The sequence below is a fragment of the Helobdella robusta genome, assembly GCF_000326865.2.
Source record: "Helobdella robusta unplaced genomic scaffold HELROscaffold_45, whole genome shotgun sequence".
NCBI lineage: Eukaryota > Metazoa > Annelida > Clitellata > Rhynchobdellida > Glossiphoniidae > Helobdella > Helobdella robusta.
This window is the reverse complement of record NW_008705095.1, coordinates 1,022,605-1,045,513: the sequence shown is the minus strand read 5'-3', so window position 1 is coordinate 1,045,513 and position 22,909 is coordinate 1,022,605. Positions and strand designations below refer to the sequence as shown.

Genomic DNA, 22,909 nt, shown 5'->3' with positions numbered 1-22,909 from the left:
CGAAACCTGGACAGTCGTACGTTCTCGTCGAATGGGGATCATGAGGGCAAAGGTCAAAATATTTGACACATACTTTCATTCGTTGGCACGAAAACGAATTTATGTGATGAACTACATTCACGGCAAATTTCAACACGATGAGTGTTGCATCTGTCTTGAAAAATTTACAGACAACACCCTTGTGCACGAATTAAATTGCACTCATATGCTCCATGCATGGTGCTCACGTCAGTGGCTGTTGATGAAAACTTCATGTCCCCTCTGCCGCAGTGAGGTCGTGCGGTTGAGAAAGTACAGGGATGAAATCAAGCTCGAAGATGGAATTGTTATTATTTCCATAACAGCTGAAGCAGTCTACCGTTGACAGTTTTCAATTCACATTTTGTTTGGAACATTTATTTTGTGAAATCGACTCGTAACAATTTTAATAATATTTATAGTCATAATAATAATTATTATAGTTATAACCGAACCGTCTCAGCTGTATATTAATGTATGAAGAGTGAAGAAGGCGGAGGTTATATATTCCTTCCCCCTTTGCTTCCATTCTAGTTTACCTGCTTGTTCGCATGTCTCGTTTGGTTTCTCGTTTGCTTTTCCTATGTTCCCATTTTTATTATTGACTTTCATTTTGATCATTGAAAAAACATAAATAATGTGAATAAGGTATAAACGATATTTAATCCCACTGTCTGTTAAATGCGTTTGTAGTGAAAGGTCATTATTGTTAATTAAAATAAATTGAGTTAAGTTAAAACACCGTCTTTGAGAATAAAGTTGAATTTAGGCTTCGTTACTGATGGATGAAACGGGTTAAAGGCAATACATGTCTACTTAATTTTAAATAGATTATTATTTATAATAAAATGAAGTCATTTGTCAACAAAATAAAAGTGAATGTAAAAGGAGACTGCAGAAGTGGTTTCAATGAAAACATTTTAGAAGATATATTTGCAATCAGAGGAAATTTTCATCTTTTTGAAACAATCATATATTTATATTAGTGATTTCAAAATATCTTTGTAATGATTGTTTTAATTTGTTGAAAAAAATATTAGAAACGTTTCCTTTTATACTTACAAAATTAAAAAATAATTTTTGTTGTTGATTTCTTATCATTCACAATCTAAAATTTAATTCAAATTGGCATATCCGCTACATGTTCTTATGGAACTATGCTTGAAAAAAAATTAAATTTTGGAGCAAAACCGAAAACCAAAAAAAAACGATATTATTTCAGGAACGAAAACCGGAACCAAACTGAAATTCGTTTTGCTGATTGAACTGAAACCGTAAATCGAAACGAAGAAAATTACGGTTCGATGCCCTTTTTTATCTAAAATTTGACAAAGTTATCCACAGGAACGCAGAAAATTATTGCACATCAAAAACATAGAATGTTTTGCAATAATCTTATGTACAATGACATGATAATTAGATGATGAACAAGACAACTATGTATTGATTGATTTTCAAAATAAGAAGCTAAATTATATCTTGCAAGAATGTTGCTTTTTATCAATTTAATCGTGAAATTAACTTTTTTTACTGCTTGTACGTAGGATTTGTAGGATATATCCGCCATGCCACTCATTATGTCTGGAATTCTCTACCAGCCAGTGTCGGATCTAGGGGTAGCACTGCCTCCCTCTCGGTTGTCAGCAGTTTTCTAATAAAAATAAAAAAAAGACCGTTTAATTTGTAAAATCGATTAAAAATTGAACGTGATAAGCCAGTAAAAGGTTGTCAGCCACACTACCACAACTTTCGCCCCACCATATGAAAATTTAAACATTTTCAAGTTTTCGGCCTTCCAGTAAAATTACCTAGATCTGCCACTATTTTCACCAGACATCAGAATTGCAATTCCATTCTGTCATTCAAGTTGTCATTGGAATCTTTTTATTTTACAAAAGCTTTACAAACTTTTGACTGATGATATTCTGTTTTGTGGACGCCTCAGACGCTTGCCAGGGCGATTTATATTAAGTGACAATATTATTATTAATATTATTATTATTTTTTTTATTATGAGAGCCGGTCGATTTTAATCTGCTCACTGTTTTTACCTACTTTAATTTGGTTTTATAAAGTTTAATAATATAAAAATTAGTTGTAAAGATGCGGAAAATTCTGTCGATTAAGCTAGTTTTAATAAAATCTAATTTTAAATATTTGTTTAGTTTTATTTTGCTTTTAAATATAATTTCAACAGTTAACGCGGGTAAATGCCCACATTGTTTTAAAGAGTTTATAAATGTAGGAAGACACTCCTGGAGGTGCACTAAAACAACGTTGAATAATAATGACAATTTTAATATACGCAGCTCGCCGAAAAATAATATTGTGATATCTCCTAACATTTTTGATAGTTTTGAAAGTAACGATATTTTAACTAATAATGATAATAATTTAATTCCATGTTGTTGTGGTAAGAGTTGCAAGGGTCGGAAGGGCCTGAAATTACACCAACGTTCCTGCAAAATGTTTAAAAATCTTAGGAATGCACTAGAAACCCCAGAGGAATCTGACAAAATTTGGAACTGTCGCCACCACCACAACGCGAACAAGCATTCCTTGAAAGGTTGGACAGCAACATCATGGAAACTCCTCTCATTGGAATAAAACTACCAAAGACCCTAAAACATTGGACGGAAGCAAATACATACTTCCAACTCCACAGAACGTCCTTACCAAATGTATCCGACATCAACAATTTCACCACCTCATTCCAATCACTGATATACAATTATTTTGCATCCAACTACGGCACGTTAAAGCCACAAGATTTATCGACACTCCAATAAAACAGTCAAAAACATGAAGAAGGACCTAAAACAGTTAAAATTACTTGGCCGCAACGACCACATGAAAATCAGCACATTAAGCAAATAAATAAGAACAGAACTGTTATCAATGAAAAATGCAAAAACTGAGAAACATGTCGACATAACAAAACAACTGAAAGTCAAATTCTGGTCAACATGCAAAAAACTGTTCAACCCATCAAACAGCTTAAACCCATCATTCAGCATCGACGACTGCAAGAAATATTTTTACAACATACTCCACGACCCATTTCATAACAAGTTTCGCCTCTCGAACTGGGTTCCAACATTGCAACAACCAACAATTTCATGCAACATCGACCCCCCAAAATACCACGAAATAGCAACAGTCATTAGAAAATGCAAACTTAGAGCATCCCCCTGTCCACTTGATCAAATCTCAATAATTGTCTTCAAAAAATGCCCTATGCTGCGCACATTCCTTCACCAATTAATAGTCGAATGCTGGAGGTCTGCTACGATTCCATCCTGTTGGAGAAAGGGTTTCACCATTTTAATCTATAAAAAAGGTGAACCCAATGACCCATCTAACTTTAGACCGATAATGCTCCAACCGGTTCTCTACAAGATCTTCTCTACATGCCTCAACAACAGAATGCACAAATATCTGGAAAACAACAGCTTCATCAACACCTTGATACAAAAGGGCTTCAATCCAAAATTGGACGGAGTGACGGAACACACTCATCTACTTACCCACTTGACGAAAGATGCGAAAAAACTTCATCGAACGATCATCGTCAACCTTCTAGATCTTAGAAATGCATTTGGTGAGGTTAGTCACGGTCTCATCTCATCTGTTCTAAAATACCATCATATACCGGACCAGATGTGCAACTTAATTGATTCTATTTAAGCCGAATATTCAACAACAGTATCAGTACACCGCCGATGTTTTCCCTATAATTGAAAAATATAGTTTCAGATACCATGCCTTTGCGAATCATTTGCAAATAATTGGTTGCGGTAACACAGACCCTGGTTTTGATGGGATGGTTGATAGATTTTCATGTTGTTTCAACGAATTAAATGAATGGATGGTAAATAATAAGCTAAAACTAAACGAAAACAAAACACAAATTTTTAATCAAATGATTCCATTTAATTTTATTGTTTTAAAAATATTTTCTAGTCAAGTAAATCTTTTGTATTAGTTATTTGATAAAACCCATGCAATTTCGTAAGTAAGCCAACTAACTTTATTTATTCAAATCTGCTGAATTAATTAGTAGAAGCTGCTCGCTTGGCTTTAACAACGTGGACCCAGAGAAATTCAACTATGGCCATTAAATACATATACATTCTCACACACGTACATATATGCAAACAAACGTAAAAACAAAATTTTTAATCTGAAAATTTTTTAAAATTGAAAATTTAATTTTGCGGGCTGTTTTTTAAATAACGCACTTAAATTCATATCCGCAGCAAACCGCACAAACAAAATCCGCAAAATTTAGAAATTTTTATCCTCAACTGCGGTTTGAAACAGCATTGCGGATATCCGCTTGGGTCATTACCATACACACGGTTTGCTGAGTTTACTGCCATTAACCTAAAATTTGCAGTCTTATTCAGTCAGAACTAAGATACATGACTGTGTTATTTATCTAGTTGACGTGCCGAGATGCTTGTAAAATGGCTCTATTTTTTAGCTAAATTACATGACATTCGACAGATAGGTAATATATTCATGGAATGTTTGCTTGAAATGAATAAATTAAATTTAAAACTTCACACAATGCTAAGCAATACCGTGCAATTCCGTGCATGTGGAACGGGAAAACGATGATGGGTGGATAAGAGGAGTCTGCACTTTGAATTGTTGTATGAAAGAGAAACCGACGCCAACTTATTTTTCGTTTTTTAGAAATTATTTCCTCCATTGATTTTGTGCGGTCTTTACAATCAGCATCATTTGTTATTGGAAGTGCAGATTCAGGTTGGAGCAAAACAAAAGAATTTGTTCATGTTATCAGTCACTTTTTTACATTTGATTTTTAATTTGTAACTGACGAAGATATTGCGAATAATTGTAATCATGTGTATAAATAACGTTGGTTAAATTTTACCCGAGCAAGGTTTTAATTTGTTCAAATTAATTTAGTTCAAATGACGTATTTGGTTAATTATTAATTCACCAATTCACTCATTTAATCATAAGATTGTTCATCCAAAAACGCGACTATCCTGAAAATTTCAGTCCGTTACGAAAATCAAAAGTTGGTTGGATTCTGCACGCTATGATGACTCGAAAAGCGAGCAAGGGAAAGAAAGTTAACATTAATCTGGCGGCAGGCGTGTGTTATCGTGTTTCATTTTGACTTTTAAATTCAACTGTTTTAATCAATTTGGGTTATTTTTATATTAACATTTTATTGAATATTATTAAAACCAAAAATATTGAGAGCGCGTTCGACTGAGAACGTTTTCTAAAAACCTAAATACTCAATCTTCTTCCAATATCTAATACTTGCGTGATATGTTTGCATTCTATGATGCACAATTTCACATTTGTCAGTTTTCCATTAAACGGTTTGCCGAATGTTTTTAACAGAAAGCTGCTAATTAACATTTTGTCCTGGATGAATAACTGTTTCTATAACTGAGTAATTATAATATATTTGGTCAATGAATTTCGCGCGATGATAAGTTTGTTCGTCTAACAGTCGACCGACAATTTATGTTTTTGTTGTAGATTTAGAAACCAAATACAATTGTAAATTATTTTTTTCTTATATTATATTCAACTTAGCTTTCAAAATACAAAATGTGTAAATTTATATATAAAAAAACAAAACTATAAAAATTATATAATGCTATAAAGTCTGCCAAAAAGCTGAAAAGCATACTTTTAAGGTATAAATGTTCAGTGCGTAAATGTTAAAAGGTAGTAAAAAAAATGAAAAAAAAAAATAGAGGGCCACAAATTTTGGTGAAGTTAACTACTTGACTTCATGAAAATCTGCAAGCCAGATTCATTGGAGCAAGGACTCTGTACTGCTCGAAGCCGTCGACGCCGATGATTCACTGCTGCTCGAGTCTGATACTTCACCCAGAAAATAAGAAATGGCTTTAGGAACAATCTTTTCCTTGATGTACAAGCCCAGTGCGTAGTCTGCCTCCAGCTCCTCGCGTTGCTTGGCGTTCTGGTAGGGGATGAAGTGTTTCATTAGAAATAAGTACCTGCTTAATTACTTTTTTAAAATTTACTTACTAGTACATCATTTTCGGAATCTGAAATGGAAATTAAATTTTTATATTTTAATTCCAGTTTCCTGCAGCAAAAGCTCAAACGAAATGTAAAATGAAAATTTCAAATCAAAATAATTTTTAAAGATTAAAAAAATTGCCTCGTAGACGTTTGTTTATGTTTTAAAAAAGTGTATACTCTAACGAAAGAAAACTTGAAATGAAAACCCACATTCCGGTGTGGAGAAAAAGTTGAAGAAGGATTCCTTACTGTAATGCATGACTACCATCTTCTTACCTTTCTTGTTCTTGTCATTCTTCAACGATCTCACTTCAATCTCCGTAACGTTCATTCCTGGCTTCCAATAAATCTGACAGCTTTCAAACGTTACAATATCGTTATTATAAGATGAACCTTAGTTTTGATCTTTGTTGGTGACCAAAATTTGCTCAAACTATTTTTTGGACATCCACTAAACATCCTGAATCATCTACTTGCCGTTCAAACGTCTACATTTACAATTGGATAAAAACTGATAAATGAACATGTACCCTCGGCTTCTGACCACTTGTGGCGCTGAATACGCCAACTTTTTGTCCGCGCCGACCGGCTGCAGCTGAATGAAGTACTCCTTGCTCAGAATGGAGTTAGTGAAGTAGTCGTTCGTGTCGAAATGAAACTCCAGCATGAAGCTCTGGTTAGAATATTAAAATCAGATTATAAGATTGTTAGATTAAGTTCAATGTTAAATTTCCAGTCAACTGAAAGCAACTCTGATAAAGATAAACAAGGCACACCATATCTCCATTCAGATCCAATACCGAAAATTTGATTAGAATTTTAACAACAGTAGTTTCAAACACCTGTACAAATGACACTCATCTGGACCAACTTACATAATTTTTCTGGTTCTGCAAGTTGGACATATCTGTTTTGACCTTGACGTTCTTCAAACAATAGAGTATGGGCTGGTCAACTATCTGCAATTTGAGGTTTGTTGAGGTTGCTGCTGCCAGGTAACTTAAATACTTATTTTAATACAAATGAAAAATTTGTAAAAATTACTGAAATACTTAAACAAAAAAATTGCAATGTGAACTTTCATAATCATTAATTAATAACCAAAAGTTATATATTTTAATTAATCCGCCATCCAAACATTACCAACATTGCTCAAACTAGGGAGGTACTTATGAACTTTGTTTGTTTGATGTGATACATTCAGTAAAATTGAAATAATTTAATTACTTTAAAAATTAATCCTTAAAAAATCCTTGAAAACTCAAAAAAGTTTTGCAAATTTCAACAGACAACAATCGTTTTAGAAACAGTTGTAGTTCGAGTATAAGATTGTTCTGGGAAGTGTTGGATGCTAAATATACCTAACTCCAAGCCAGTTTTATTTACCATTGCAACTATGGCCATGTTTCTATTAAACGGAATGCAATGAAAATGGAAAACATTCAACCAAAAAATTTGGTTGATTGTAGTAAATTTTTTTGTAAATCTTTAGCACACTTGCCAACCAGGACGAATATTCAACTTGGGATATTAGAGAACAGTTACATAATTAGTTGAATAACTGGACCCAATAGGCCCTTCTGACCACCAACCTGGATCTCCCTGAGCATGGTTTTGGAGTTTGTGAAGACGCGGTACCAGAAGGCAGGGACATTCTTACTGGTGTTTGTTTGGGAGAGTGAGGACATTTCCGTGTCGGATCTGAAGTTCTTGGCCTGGTTCTTCGGTGGCGGTGACTGCATGCATGGTGGGTTTAAATGTTGGGTGAGGCCTGAAATATTGTGTGCTCGTAGATTTCATTCGTTCGTTCGTTCATTCATTCATTCATTCATTCGTTCGTTCATTCATTCATTCATTCATTCATTCTTTCATTCTTTTATTCGTTCGTTCATTCGTTCATTCATTCATTCATTCATCTACTCATCTATTTAATAATTTTTGAACTATTTGCTTCTTATTCATTCAATAATTTTATTTATTCATTATTTAATTTATTATTAACTTAATTATTTAACTAATTTAATATAAATTCTATCAGGCATTTTTAAAACTTGTGATGTTTTATTGTCGTAGTTTCATTAAATTAATATTATGAAATTTTTTTTATTGACAGGAACAGCTAAATGATTCTGAATACAAGAAGAAAGAATCTGAGTGACCTGACTGTCGAAGGACGGGACAGTAATTTTATGAGAAAAACTTCTAGCTTCAAACTTCATGTTACGCCATGTTAGATGACTCATGAAACGAAACTGGCCGATAATCAAAAAAATTTGAATGCGAAATAACTAACGGCGGCCACGTTGTTGGCGTTTTTGTTCTTCGCCTCACAGTCGCCATCTTGCTTCATTTTTATCTCCATGCCGGAAACGGATGCGTCAACTAACATCGGACCTGCTCCACTTCCGGTGTTGTTGTTGCTCGTGTTGCTCATAATTTTGGAGCGCTGATTTTGTTGAGTGGGTGTTGAAGTTGTTGTAGTTGCTGTTGGTGGCGGTGGTGGTAGGTAGCTGTCGTTGTTGCTGTTGTTGGGGTGCTTGTTGTTGAAGTTGCGATTGTTGCTGTGTTGGTTGAGCTGTGCAGTGGAAAGAAGAGGCAAGAAAATTATTTTACTCTCGTCGCATATGCGTTCAAAATTGTTGTTTCAACGTACAATAACTTATGCGTAAACTTCCAACTTTGCACGTTGTGAGGTGCTTATTCAAAATTTAGTCAACAAAAAAATCCCATTTATAAACACAAACATGTCGATTGAATTTTGTTTTAAAACATCCACAATATTACAACATTCACCGTCTTTGTTCCATCTGATATTTTTTTTCTATCTATTATTTTAAACATCATTTGTCAATTTTTCACGCATATGTAAATATTTCAATTTGTACTTATTCCTATTCGTTAATATTGTGCATATTTCTCGGTAGTTTATGCTCCTGTTGGTTAACCCATCCAAGTTTATTTTTCATGACTGGTGCAAACGATCATAGCCACAAACTCAACTCTTCATAAAAGTCACAAACATATCTACTTATACTAATGAAATAAATCACTCCAGAAACTGACCGCCTGGTAGATAGACTCCAGGTTGGCTTCATACTTACTCCTCAGGGCAACAACTTTCTGGTGGAACTCGATGTGGAGCTTGTTAGCGTTGTACTGGAGCTGCATCAGAGCCCTCATGCTGTCTTCGTCGCATCTGCCATTGTGAGTGCACGTTCGTGAATGAACACACGTTCGTGAATGAACACACGTTCGTGAATTGAACAGACGTTCGTGAATGAACACACGTTCGTGAATGAACACACGTTCGTGAATGAACACACGTTCGTGAATGTGCGTGTGCATGTCGGTGAATGTAGGTACGTGAATGTGCAAATGCGTATGCGAGTGCCTATGTGCCTTATGCGCAATTACAATGTTTCCACGCTCTAAGGCAAACTATGCTTGTTTGGTTTGAGAAATAAACCGATGTTCGTTTTTTATGTGGTGATATAAGTCGCTGGTCAGGACAGTTATCAGTCGGCCTATTTTGCTAACTATATCTTAAGAAACGTGCCAGTCTCACGTTTAACATGGCTGAATTGATCAAACTTGCTGAAAAAATGAACGCATGATGTTACATTTCAAATAAAACTCTATATTTACATCTATATATATCTATAGAAGTATATGGCCTCAGGATTGCATAAACGAACACCGTAATTTATAGGAATGCTGCCAAATACGTCTCATACTACAGTATAGTGAATCCATTCTAGTTATCAGACAACTAAAAAAATGATTTGTAAGTTAAAAATATTTTTACATACATTTAAAATCTTTCTGAAACAACATAATCACACGGACATAATTAATTTTGCCTTACTGATTTGAGATTTTACGTGGTAATGTAACAGCATTTAATAAAGTCGAAACATGTGCATCTGATGAACCTTATATAATTATTACACAATTATTATATAAATATTTTTAGCCAGCAAAACTTGGATCTGAATATTAAAATCTGAAAGGAACCTACCCTTCCATGGCGAAATTAAAGGTATCGAACTCCAGTTTAACAAATGGAAACTATTTTGTCTCGTTAAAATCAACTCAACGGTTTATCAAAATATATTTTTATTCAGAAAATTGTAGAATTTAACTGTCGATAAGAACTTCTTAGTTTTATTCTTCGATGGGAATTTTATTAAAAACAGAAATCGTACGTCAGCGTAAATAACTTCTTCATCACAAGATTATGACGTTTCAAACTTTTGCTATTTTTGAAGCGCAGTATGAGTATGTTTTTACTAATAACCCATAAAAATTGTAATGAGTTATCTCATATTAATTGAATCGGATAGATACAAGTATGAACATTTTCCGGATCGATGTATACCCATGTTTGTTTTAACAGCTAAATAAAACCTCCTCATCTTCTAAATGCGTGATGAAACTGCGTCGGTTGAAAGTCGAATCAGGAAGTGCCAAATTGCTGATAGTTCTCGGCCTTCTAAGTTAGGATAAAACTTGGTACTAATAGTAATTTTACTACAAACCTTGGAGAAGCCAAACTCGCACGAGTGAGAAGTTTACGTACGAACAACCACTGACGATCCTCCAATCAAAACAGACCACACAAGCCAACAGTAATTTTTTATTATTTCCATTTTATTATTCAAGTTTTTTTATTATTTCATTTTATTATTCATTTTATTATTAAATTATAATTTATTTCAAAAATGAACAAAAATATTTATGAAATGTTTGATGAAATTTTTTATATAAAAAAAACACATTTGTATGAAAATCAACCAATTCATCAAATATACCTAGCTTACGTAGTAAGAAACATGCCTCAAAAATAAAATTTTTCTCGTCAATCAATCACTCATCAATCAATCAAATCAATCAATTAACCAACCAACCAATCAATGTAACAATGACCATTATAACAATATCATAAACATTTGCAGAAAATATCGCCAACAACAACATAACACAACACCACCCAGCAGCCTACAGCAGCCCACAACATCACACACCACACAACACTACACAACTCCACATACAACAGTTCACGTACAAACAATTTTTCAAAACACATTCCAACACTAAAAAATCAGCCAATCAACAACATTAGCACTCCCTCTTTTTCACTCTCTCTCTCTCTCTCTCTCCCTCTCTTTCTCTCTCTCTCACTTTTCTTCATTCATTCACCAATCAAAATCTATGCTTCCTCTCGGCAGCATCCTTCCTGTTGTGGTGCACCCTGGTTGACTTGTGCCTCTCCTTGTAGTTGCGATTCCAGAGGACATCTTCGGTCTGACCTTGACCTTTCGGACCTCCTCTGACGTCACGGACGGGATGTGCGTGTCGGTTGACGTCGTCGTCGTTGTTGCCGTGAACGTGGTTCGCTGATGTGTGGTTCGCTGAAGTGTGGTTCGCCGCTGGTGGCTGCTGTTTGTGTGGTCGCTGCTGATCGCCGAAATTTTCTTCTCTGTTTTTTTGTTGTTGATACTTTTCATTTTGTGGAGGTCTGTGGTGCACGGGTTGCTGTTGTTGTTGTTGTTGTGGGAATGCGTTGCTGTAGTTATTTCTCCTGTTGGACGAATGAACAAAGTGTTGAACAATTTTCATACAAAATTAAATCGGAAACTTGTAATGACGATTGCGAAGAAAAGCATTGCAACACTCGGTGGCGATTGAATGATAGCAGATAGAAAGTGAACGAGCCAAATGATTTCTTCAGCTAACACAAGTAGCAATAACATGACGACACTAACTGGAATGATGACATCGCATCACATCACAGAGAAACATCACTGGCCACCAACAACCTACAGGCCTTCGTAAGAAGTACATCCGCGCACACACACGCGCACAAACGCAAACACACACGTTTTGGCGACAAACCACATACAAAATACACGCGAAAAATAACCTTTTAAACACATTACACACACGCACACACACACACACACACACACACACCTGTTGTATGACTTGTTGGCAAACTTCTCAGCCCTCCTCCGTGCTGCCTGTTCTCTCAACTTGGCAGGATCTTCCAGGGACAAAGTGTTCTTCGTACCGGCATGCTCTCCATCATCCCCATCATCGTCGTCGTCGTCGTCACCACCACCCTTATTCTCATCATTCACGTCATCGGGTAATTTATTTTGCGATTTCTTGGCGAGAGATTTGACACTAAGCAGTTCGTCGACGGAATCTGTGTCGAGTTCCCCGTGCTCCGGCGAGTCATACGTGTCGTCATACTCGTCCTCGTACATCCTCTGTCGTCTGGTCGGTTGTTTGTAATTTTCGTCGTCGTTATCGTCGTCGCCCTCATACTCGTATTCATCATCTCGTGATCGGTCGTAATATGAGCCCTCAGTGAACTCGTTGCCGTACAAGCTATAAAGTGGCCTGAGGTCTGAGACGGTGGGCTTGTCGCTTAATGAAAAATTGTCGTTGGTCTTTCGCTTGCCTATGTGTATTCTAGACCTGTCTACATTCGGATTGTTGAAGACATCAAACTCGTCACCGTCGTAAATATTCCTCCTTTGAGACAGGATAGGGAATCGGCTGTCGAAACCATGCTCGCCAGCATCCCACTCGTTCGAGTCATTTCTCCCAACGCACACCTCAGTGGTGGCCTGGACATGCAACTTGCCACTTTCCAGTTGCAGGTCCCTATCGAGGCAGGCGAGGCTGGCTGGCAAGTTATCTTCGAGGAGAGCGTTCAATGTCTTCTCAACATCAAGTTGGAACTCCTGGAGACATTCCTTAATGAAACCAAGTCCCAGGTGAGGTAGCATTTCCTGGATGGAGGTCATCTTGAGTAGCAGGTCATCGCTGATTGTGTTGTTTATCGTGAGTGGTGGCGTTGGTGGCTGTTGTTTGGCGTGCTGCTTGATACTCACACCACCACAGGCACCCAGCAAACTCTCATCCTCCTCTTCCTCCTTCTTATCATCATCACCATCAAAAATAATTTTTCCAAACATACTTCCTCGATCAGATGGTTCATTTTCAAGAGATGTTGATTCACCAGTTTGTTCGGCGCGGTGGTGGTTGTGGAAGGTCTCAGATGCTTCCACGATGACGTCATTGATGTACTTGAACCTCAGGTCATCGACCTTGTAGTTAGTCTGCTCGATTAACTCTCGATCCTCGGATAATGGGAACTGGTGCGAGTAGTCGGCGAGGAAAAGTCGTTTGGTGAGCAGTTGTGTGAGTGCCTCGAGGAATGTTTCAACCGCCTCACCACAATCATGCTCTGATGTTTCACCACTGCTCTCAAACAATTTAGCCAGTGTTGAGTGATACAATACAGATCTAAAAACACTGACGAAATAATATCTGAAAAGTGCAAAGTAGTAATCAACATTCCTGAATTGCTCTTCCTTCATCTTCTCCTTCCTCTCTCCCAGCTTCTCAAAAATAAATGGGACCATCTTCTCGTAGAAGGAGGCCAACTTAACAGGAAGGTGATCCTGGAAGAAGACCCGACTTGCAGGTGGAAAGATGCTGAGGAAGTTGAACAACGTGAACGAAATATCGAGTAAGTAGATGACGACGTCTTGAAAGACTTCGTCAGTCATCGCCAAGGTGTTCCTCTCTGCAGTCGATTCAGGTAACTTTTTCAGTTCGTTACAGTCTTCATCCTCATCATCATCTTCCTCAATATCACATTGCTTATATACAGATTTAAACAACTTGGGTAACGTTTCAGCAACCACTTTCAAATCGTCAAAATATTTCTTCTGCACTTTAAAAATATTCTGCACCATTTTCTCGACCAGGGCTTCATTGGCTTTCCCGTAAATTGCACACATATCCATGATCATAGGCACGTCAAATATGAAATTCTCATACAAAATGTCTCCAAATACATCGACTGGAATCTGGTTTTCTTTATCCTCTTTGTAAGTCGACATTCGCAGACAAACCAGAAAATAAAGTTTGAAAAGGGAGTTGATTCTTGGAAGGAACTTGTCGAAAGTTGCCGTCTGTTTCTCATACGGTCTAGGTGCATGTCTCAGGAATGTGACAACGCAGGCATGCAGACTCTCATCAAATATTGCTTGGCTCCAAAACCTTTTCAAAAAATTAATAAACATTCACGATTGGAAAGTATTCATTAGAAAATTCATTTAATAGAGATTAATTACATATTTTTCGTAATATAAAATTAACTTGTGATGAGAAAAAGACAGAATGTGGTCGAGATCCTCTTCAATCAGTGACGTCATCTCCATCCACTCCCCGACTAAATCATCCCTACCCTCATCACGTGGGGGGGCTCGGTACATTAGGAACTCGATGTCCTCACAGTGCTCGGCCTTGAAGTCACATGACTTTTGTTTCGGATGGCCTACTTCGGTCTTATTGTCATCTTTCACTCTTGATTTTGAAACTTCAATTTCAGTAGTAGTAGCAGTAGTAACAGTAGTAGTAGTAGTAGTAGTAGTAGTAGTAGTAGAAGTAGTTGTTGTTGTGGCGGTGGTGGCAGTGGTAGTAGTAATGGCGGTGGTAACTGTTGTAGATGCAGCAGCAAAGGCAGGAACAGGTTTATTTCGTTTGGCCACTGTCGATTTTTTATTAGCAAGTACAGAAGATTTACTTTTACGTTGATCCATTTGTAATTTTATTTAATTTTAAAATTTCCTCTATAGTTAAATTACTTAAATAAAAATTTCAGGCACCCGAAGCCAAAACGTGTGGTGTCGATCAATGTTATGAAATTAAAAGTGAATCGGGTAAAAGGATGTTTAAATTTCGCAATAAAGCGATGGGCTGCTTCGTATGCTGCGAAATAATTTATTGAAACTTGGAAAGCGTCGGATAGAAAGTTTGAAAATAGTGTTGTAACTTGCACTATCGTCAACTTATTCCATCTCTCTTACGCTCAAGATTTCTGATAGAAAAACGCAACTGCTTCGGACACAAATTTGTTTAAGCGTTCACTTGAGTAACGGTAAAAGAATCATTCATAATCTCACGCATCAAATATGCAGCTCCCTCCTGGTTTGGTTTTGCCACACAACAATTTCAGCAACTCCAATCTCTCAACAAAAAACTAATTCGCTTCAACTATCTACCTGCATCATATCCTACCGTCACTCAGATATTCAACCTGTTGCGCTGTTGAACATCGCGGAAATAGCGCTTTATAAGCTAATTGATTGATTGATTGATTGATTGATTGATTGATTGATTGATTGATTGATTGATTGATTGATTGATTGATTGATTGATTGATTGATTGATTGATTGATTGATTGATTGATTGATTGATTGATTGATTGATTGATTGATTGATTGATTGATTGATTGATTGATTGATTGATTGATTGATTGATTGATTGATTGATTGATTGATTGATTGATTGATTGATTGATTGATTGATTGATTGATTGATTGATTGATTGATTGATTGATTGATTGATTGATTGATTGATTGATTGATTGATTGATTGATTGATTGATTGATTGATTGATTGATTGATTGATTGATTGATTGATTGATTGATTGATTGATTGATTGATTGATTGATTGATTGATTGATTGATTGATTGATTGATTGATTGATTGATTGAACCTGATTTTTAAAGACACATAAAAAAAAATGTGTAATTCACAGACTGGTCAGACGTTTTAAAATTGAAAGATTCTACAGTTCTTCAAAGATGACGTACCCTATATAGCAAAGATAACAAAAATAACAAATAATTGAACTTAATTATTAAGCGCAATTTGACCATTTCTACGATTATAACAATAGCACGGAAAATTGCCACGAATCTTGCCAAAACATGCACAAATTTTTCACTATTCCTCAACACTTTGGTACTATAGACCTCCAGACATTCATATCAATTCTGATATTGCTTTCTCCCACACTTATCTCTTGAATTTTAATACAACTTCTCTTACTACATATTAATCTGCCGAAAGCTTTAGTTCAGTGACGAACATATTCTGTTTGAGTTCGTTGAGGAGCGCTGTTGAACGCTTCATTGTTAGAGCTGTTGAAATGTGATGATCGTTTGACACAATGAAGATCAGTTACTGTATCCGTCTTTTCCAAAATCAGACTATGGCTATAATACATTATCTACTCATGTTTATTTAAGTAATTTTTCAATCGATTTTTATAAACTGATACCCTCATTTCAGTATCGTGAATACGATAAGAACTTTAAAAATAACTTTTATTAAAATTGTGGGGTAGAAAGATATTAAAACTATAAAAAATTTGAAAGTTTTTTATTTTTCACCAAATGATCTCGACAACGTCATCATAGATAACTTGCCACTGTTTAAAAGAAATTTGCGGCATTTGCTGCATAAAGAAAGTAATTTTTATTTCTATCAATTTTTAAGGATATCCTAAAAACTTTATATCGCTTCAAAATAGTCAAAATATGTGAATGCACTTGAAAAACGAACAAACGAATTCGATTACACGTTCGTGTTATCTCTAATTTATACAACACTAATGTATTAACGACTTTAAAAAGCTTTTGAAATGTGATAGGGAGAAGTGCATGCAATTGATTTGGCGTCTACATGAAAAATACTTCAAAGGTTGATTCCGGTGCAAACCATTTGGCAAGAAAGCAGTAACCAAATGTTAATGTGATTGCATACACTGTATGTATATGCATATATACGCGTTTGTGTGTATGTGCGTGTGCGTATATATGTCTATGTGTGTAAGTGTGTGTGCGTGTGTGTGTGTGTTTTTGCACGTGTTAAGTAAAATTTTCATGTCACTGAGATCAAATACCTATTTAAATATAATGGTGAATATCTATTTAGCATTTGCAATAATGGCAATCAAAGGCAATAATGGTTTCATCGAATAAGGTACCCGCTAAGGTGCAGCAATAACGCATTTGAGAACATTGAGTTTTAACTTCGTGATCGAAAAAGCTTTGAAATTCGGAGTTCAAACTGTCAGGGTTGTTAAAAATTATGAATATATCTACAGTGATCACAACGCATTATTAGCATTTTATTAATTGAACACTCGAAGTTATCACGCTACATCTCAAACCATTCCTATTCGTTCGTTACTTGAATTTATTTTGAAGAAAGTCTGGATGTGCCATTAATGAAGTGTATAAATATCCCAGATACACAACTTTAGAATAGAACAATCGACATCTGTTAAGAGTTCACAATTGTGTAAGTTAATTTTAATAATTTCGTAAACATTTTAAAACTTTGTGCCGTTGGAGTCATTTTGAATTTTATTATTAATCAACAATTTGGCTGGGTGGTGACTAAAAAATTTACCAGCAAATATCTTGAAAAATGTAAGCATTAAAATTTTTTGAACGGTACAGATTGGAAGGCAGAGATGATGTATGCGATCACATGCGTTCTGTTGTTGTGTATCTCAGCAGCCAGCCTGGCAGAAGTACTCAGCGAGGAGGAGAAGATGCAAATTTTGGAGAACCACAACTTGCTGAGAGCCAACGAAGGAGCGAGCAACATGATGAAACTGGTTGGTCATCGCGTGCGCTTGATTGAGTTTCATTAAGTTTTTCTTACAAGTGGTTCGGGAAGTGCAATTTGATATTTCAGGTTGTTACATCGGTAAATAATCGAGCAGTGGTGAGATTCAATCGCCAAATAAATGAAACATCACCATGTACCAGTGGCGAGTTAGTCGGGCCGTGGAGGGCCATGCCCCTGCTTTCAACGTATATGCAAAATTCAGCCAACACATTTTAAAATATTAATCTTACTGACGAAATCTTTGTTAATGTACATACTTGCGTTTTTTAATTAGAAAATTTTATAAAAATTGAGCGATAAGTCAAAAAAAGATTGCCACCTTCTAAGTCGAAGTTGTAATCAGGTTCTTGGTCCGACATCAAAGTGGTCTGGATCCGCCCAAGCATAGCTAGCACGATCGTTGGCGTTTAATTTAACATTTCAAGCTTACTTGGTTGTGCAGTGACATCAGTTGCACAAAACTAACTGCCAAAATATTTACACAATTATCAATTCGGATATTGAAAGGTATTAAAAATAAATAATTGTTTATTTTTTATTTTATTTTCGACGTGCGATGAAGAAATGGAGCGACCAACTGGCCGGCTACGCGACGTTGTGGGCGGACAGGTGCGACTTCTCCCACGGCCAGCCAGTGGAAGCTACCTCTGCCGGACACATCGGACAAAACTTGTACATCTCTTCATTACTCCAATGGAACATTGGCAAGGCAGTCTTGAACTGGTTCAAAGAGAAAGATGCATACAACATCAGCCTGAATGCTTGCCAGCCGGACAAGGTGTGCGGACATTACACCCAGGTAAGCTTTCATTAACACAGCCGGCACAGCCAGCCCTGCTTTCCATGGTATGCTGACGTTAAGTGTGATGTTGTGTGTGAGTCTGTTCGACGCGGATATTTAAAATTGAAATTTTGTAGCTGCTTTTATAAAATTTATTATACATATTAATTATGCATATTATATAACATATATGTTTGCACGTACTAGAATATATGTACGTGTGTTGTTTAACTGTATTTTTTTATGTTTTCTTACGTTTCGGACACTGCAGAGCAATGCCGGGGCATACTAGCTGAACATCTGCTTTCATTTCAGCAAACTCATAACGCGTTGTTTCATGAATAACTGCGTATAATCATGATAACGAAAAACGCATGGAGCTGGGCACGGAAATAACTACTGCGTTTGCATGCTCCGAAATTCACTGTGTCAGCCCAGAATGTGTAAGTCCTCCGAAAATGTAAAAATTATCTTTGAGGAAATGTGCAACAACTTGTGTACGTTTAAAAACTCGTACATGATGAACATCTTTCGCCTTCCTGATAAATCACCTGCATCAATCTGAATAATTAGTTACGATGAGTTTTGGTGATATAGAAATATATATAAATATGTATATAACATAATATTCATTCATTTTCATTCATTCATTCAATGATCCTCTATAATCCCTGAAGGGACCGTTGAGGCCGATGGTATTCTTCTATCTCTCCAAAATCCTTTTCTTTCCCTCGCCATCTTCATTGAGCTCAATGTTCCAACCCCCGTCCATTCCGTGATATCATCCATCCACTTCCTCACAGGTCTTCCAACTTTTTTCTTCCAGTCCCTCTTTCTCATCAGTACTTTTTTGATCAGTCTGTCGTCTGTCATTCTGCAGATGTGCCCAAAGATACCCAGCTTTCTTTCCTTGACACTTTCATACACAGTTTTTTGTCTTCCAAGTTGTTTTCTTACGGCATCGTTTCTTATTTTTTGTCTCCAACTGATTCCTAGCAACTTTCTATAACAATTCATCTCGAATGCTTCCGGTTTGTCTTTGTCTCTTTTCTTCAACATCCAAGCCTCACATGCATACATCAATGTAGAAAACACACACGCTTCTACGATCTTTACCTTTGTTTTTGTAGATACATTACCGTTTTTCAATATTACTTTCAAAGATGCAAACATTCCTCTCGCGATTGCTATTCTTCTATCAATTTCTTTTGAACAATTATTGTCATCAGTTATGAGGCTTGAGGCTGCCCAGATATATAAATTGGTTCACTTGTTCGAGCTTTTCTGCTCCTATCTGGAATTCATCATTGTTTCCACCTGCTTCCGAAATCATTATCTTTGTCTTACTGCTGTTGATGTGTAGTCCATGGTTTCTTCCACCATCGTACGTCAACTCGATCAGTTTCTGTAGACCCTCTGCACTAGATGCTAGCAGATCTATATCATCTGCAAACCTGAGGTCCCTTATCACTCTGCCTCCAATGTCAATTCCCTCAATATCTACATTCTCCATTTTTTCCAAGGCTCTTTCCAACAGTGCTAAGAACAGTAATGGTGATATTGGATCTCCTTGTCTACTTCCTATGCTCGCTTTGATCCAGTCTCCCAGCTCTGTACCTACCTTTACCGCCATTGTTGACTCCTCATAAAGCCCTTTCAGCACCCTTACCATTTTTGTTGACACTCCCATACTTTCCAAAGCTGCCCACAAACCTTCGTGCCAGACTGAATCAAACGCCTTCTTAAAATCCACAAAACAATGAAAAGTTGTTTGACCTCTGCTTCCTGCATCTTCCAACAATAGTCTCAACATCAGGATTTGCTGGACTGTATTTCTGTCCTTTCTGAAACCTACCTGCTCTTCTCCTAAATGCTGCTCTATGTCTTTCTCCAATCGTTCTTTCAAGATCGTCAGCATGATCTTGCACATATGAGGGATCAGTGCTATTGATCTGTAGTTGTTGCAGTCTTTCAGGTCTCCTTTTTTTGGCAACATGATCAAGATTGATTTACACCAATCTTCTGGCCATTTTCCACTGTCCCAGATTTCTTGGCAAATTTTGTGAATCTCATTACATACAATTGGTCCTCCCGCTTTGATCAGCTCTATGGAAATTCCGTCTCTCCCTGTGCTCTTGTTGTTCCTCATTTTCTTCATTGCTTTTATTATTTCCTCCAATGTTATTTCCGTTTCTTCCTCATTGACTACTTTTCTTTTTTTTAAAGCCTGTAACACCTCCTTTGTATACGTGTTTTTATCTGTGAACAGGTCTTGATATATTTCGACCATCTATTTTTAATTTGTTGGCCTTCAGTTAGAACATTTCCATCCTTGTCTTTAATAATCCTTGACGTATTCTTCATTTTTCCTTTTAACTGTCTGACTAGCTGATACGCCTCTCTTGTTTTGTTTTGTCCAACTAGTGCTTCTACCCATTCGCATCTATCGTTTATTCATCTTTTATCTGCTCTGGCAATTTTCGTTATTTTGCAACACAGTTGTTTATATTTCATCTCATTTTCGTTGTTTTGTCTTTTAGTTGCTTTCAACTGTCTTCTTTCCTCTACGAGTTTCCAAGTTTTATCACTTATCCAGGGTTTTATTATGTTTTTCCCTACTTCGCATTTTTCGGCTGCAGTTTTAAGCACTTTCTCCAAGTTACTGACTCTTGTTTTCATATCGTACTTTGTTTTTGTATCCAATTTGATTTCTATTACATTTCTGATGTTTTTCAACTTCTCTTTTATCATTTCTGTGCTATATTTCACTTTATTGATATTTTCGCCTGACTTTAGTCTCTTCGTTATTTTCATCTTGAGTTGCATAACACTAGACGATGATCTGATCCAATCTCTGCACTTGGAAAAGCACGGCACTGAGTAACAAATTTCATCCATTTCTGTTCTATCAAAATCAAATCTATCATGTTCGTTGTTTTTCCATCTGGTGATTCCCATGTCCATTTTTTTGTATTTTGTGTTTTTGTGTTTTTGTATTTGTTATATACATTTTTTGGTCCTTTGCAAATTCCAGCAGTCTTTCTCCTCTATTATTTCTCTTTCCTATACCGTATTTTCCCATGACTTCTTCAAAACCAATATTGTCTCTTCCGATCTTTGCGTTCCAATCTCCGGTGATTATCTTAACATCTTTCTTTGGCAGTACATTCAATGTTTGCTCCAGTTGATCGTAGAATGCCTCAATTTCTACATCCTAGTGATCCATTGTTGGAGCATAGGCCACTACCACATCAATGTTTCTCGGGTATCCCTTAAACCTCGCATACATTATTCTTTCATTCACTGGATTGTACTCTAACAGTGCTTTTTTTGTTTTTTCGCCAATAACCATTCCAACTCCATAGACGTGCTCCCTTTCTGTTCCAGACCATAATATCTTCCCACCTTCCATTTCTCCACCTCCTGTCCATCGGACCTCGCACAGACCAACCACATCATATCTGAATCGTTCAAGTTCTTTCTTCATCAACGCGTAAGCTCCTGTCTGCCACAATGACCTGACATTTCAAACTCCAACTGTCAACCCCATTTTCAGTCTATCTTTCTGGGACTCAGTAGCATACTTTACACTGCAGCCTCTAGTCCCCAAAGCTGCAGCGCGGACCTTGTTCACCCGGGCGACGTCCGAGCCGGTATGTGCATACTTTTTTTGGACTACCATCGTGTTATTAGCGTTTTTACGACAGTGTAGCAAGCTCCTGGCAACCATTCTTTTCTATCCGGACTTTGGACCGGCACCTGATATTACTGGACCGCAACTCAGGTGGTGGAGTGTGGTTTTCTGTCTGGATTTGCTCCCATAGCCTTTCCCATGAACAGGTATGCCGCAAGGCAGCAGAGGTTTGAAGTCAGAGTTTTCCTTCTCCTAGGTAAATAGCCGACCAAGGCTAACGAGCTTCACCTGCCCGAAGCAACTGGTTATGGCGCCAGTTATTCGCCTTCGCCCCTTCTCCTGTTAGTTTAAACAGTTCTGCCGCGTGAAGGCCAGGAGTTGGGCTTGGTTGTCAAAGGCTCTTTGAGACGCTTGCCATATGGGAGCATTTTATAGATGATGGGAGCTTATCCCCATTACTACCCCCGGCATTAACAACCATTCAGAACCAAATAACATAATATATAAGAACATATATATAATAACATGTATGAATATAACCTATTAGTTAAATACAGCTTAGCTAACTACATACAAAATCTCGAGCATGATGTTTTACAGGTTGTGTGGGCGGATACAAAAGAGGTTGGTTGTTCAGCACACGTGTGTCCCAAAGAAATTACAAACTCGCCATTCAAGTCTGGTCACATCATCGTCTGCAACTATCTCCCTCCGTCTGTTTTGCTTTCATTCTTTGAAGATCTGTTCTGCTTTTTGTTTGTTTGTTGGTGTTTTGAAGCTTTGTGTGTGTTTGTTTGCTTGTGTGTGTTTGTGTTTGTTTCAAATTTGGAAAAAAAATTACTCTCTTGCTTGAATCTAGCTCCATATAATTATATTTATAACAGAAGTGTTTCAACTGTTATTTTAAATAAATAAATT

At 36.7% G+C, this 22,909-nt stretch overlaps 7 protein-coding genes across 7 annotated transcripts; 3 read left to right on the top strand and 4 right to left on the bottom strand.

Annotated features, from left to right (window-relative positions):
* Positions 1-124: 124 nt before the first annotated feature.
* On the top strand, positions 125-286 carry HELRODRAFT_153610 (hypothetical protein; the record flags this gene model as incomplete). Its single annotated transcript, XM_009026145.1, has 1 exon — positions 125-286. A coding segment is annotated over one exon (162 nt), but the record flags the coding sequence as incomplete, so codon positions are not given.
* Positions 287-2,600: 2,314 nt separating this feature from the next.
* Positions 2,601-4,437, top strand: HELRODRAFT_178003 (hypothetical protein; the record flags this gene model as incomplete). The annotated part of the gene is made up of 3 exons (XM_009026144.1): positions 2,601-2,773; positions 3,015-3,299; positions 4,278-4,437. The coding sequence occupies 3 exons, from the start codon at positions 2,601-2,603 to the stop codon at positions 4,435-4,437; spliced, it is 618 nt and encodes a 205-aa protein (XP_009024392.1).
* Positions 4,438-5,827: 1,390 nt separating this feature from the next.
* On the bottom strand, positions 5,828-9,243 carry HELRODRAFT_178002 (hypothetical protein; the record flags this gene model as incomplete). Its single annotated transcript, XM_009026143.1, has 8 exons — positions 5,828-5,998; positions 6,257-6,419; positions 6,633-6,736; positions 6,939-7,022; positions 7,656-7,799; positions 8,223-8,315; positions 8,366-8,638; positions 9,127-9,243. The coding sequence occupies 8 exons, from the start codon at positions 9,241-9,243 to the stop codon at positions 5,828-5,830; spliced, it is 1,149 nt and encodes a 382-aa protein (XP_009024391.1).
* On the bottom strand, positions 9,242-9,436 carry HELRODRAFT_153180 (hypothetical protein; the record flags this gene model as incomplete). Its single annotated transcript, XM_009026142.1, has 1 exon — positions 9,242-9,436. A coding segment is annotated over one exon (195 nt), but the record flags the coding sequence as incomplete, so codon positions are not given.
* Positions 9,437-10,839: 1,403 nt separating this feature from the next.
* HELRODRAFT_193244 (hypothetical protein) lies at positions 10,840-14,684 on the bottom strand (the record flags this gene model as incomplete). The annotated part of the gene is made up of 3 exons (XM_009026141.1): positions 10,840-11,644; positions 12,037-14,142; positions 14,242-14,684. 3 exons carry the CDS (start codon positions 14,682-14,684, stop codon positions 11,266-11,268), a joined length of 2,928 nt encoding a protein of 975 aa, XP_009024389.1. The 3' UTR covers positions 10,840-11,265.
* Positions 14,685-17,415: 2,731 nt separating this feature from the next.
* HELRODRAFT_178000 (hypothetical protein) lies at positions 17,416-18,922 on the top strand (the record flags this gene model as incomplete). Its single annotated transcript, XM_009026140.1, has 3 exons — positions 17,416-17,562; positions 18,139-18,375; positions 18,791-18,922. 3 exons carry the CDS (start codon positions 17,416-17,418, stop codon positions 18,920-18,922), a joined length of 516 nt encoding a protein of 171 aa, XP_009024388.1.
* A 2,358-nt stretch (positions 18,923-21,280) lies between these two features.
* Positions 21,281-22,087, bottom strand: HELRODRAFT_177999 (hypothetical protein; the record flags this gene model as incomplete). Its single annotated transcript, XM_009026139.1, has 3 exons — positions 21,281-21,571; positions 21,707-21,862; positions 21,983-22,087. The coding sequence occupies 3 exons, from the start codon at positions 22,085-22,087 to the stop codon at positions 21,281-21,283; spliced, it is 552 nt and encodes a 183-aa protein (XP_009024387.1).
* Positions 22,088-22,909: the final 822 nt, after the last annotated feature.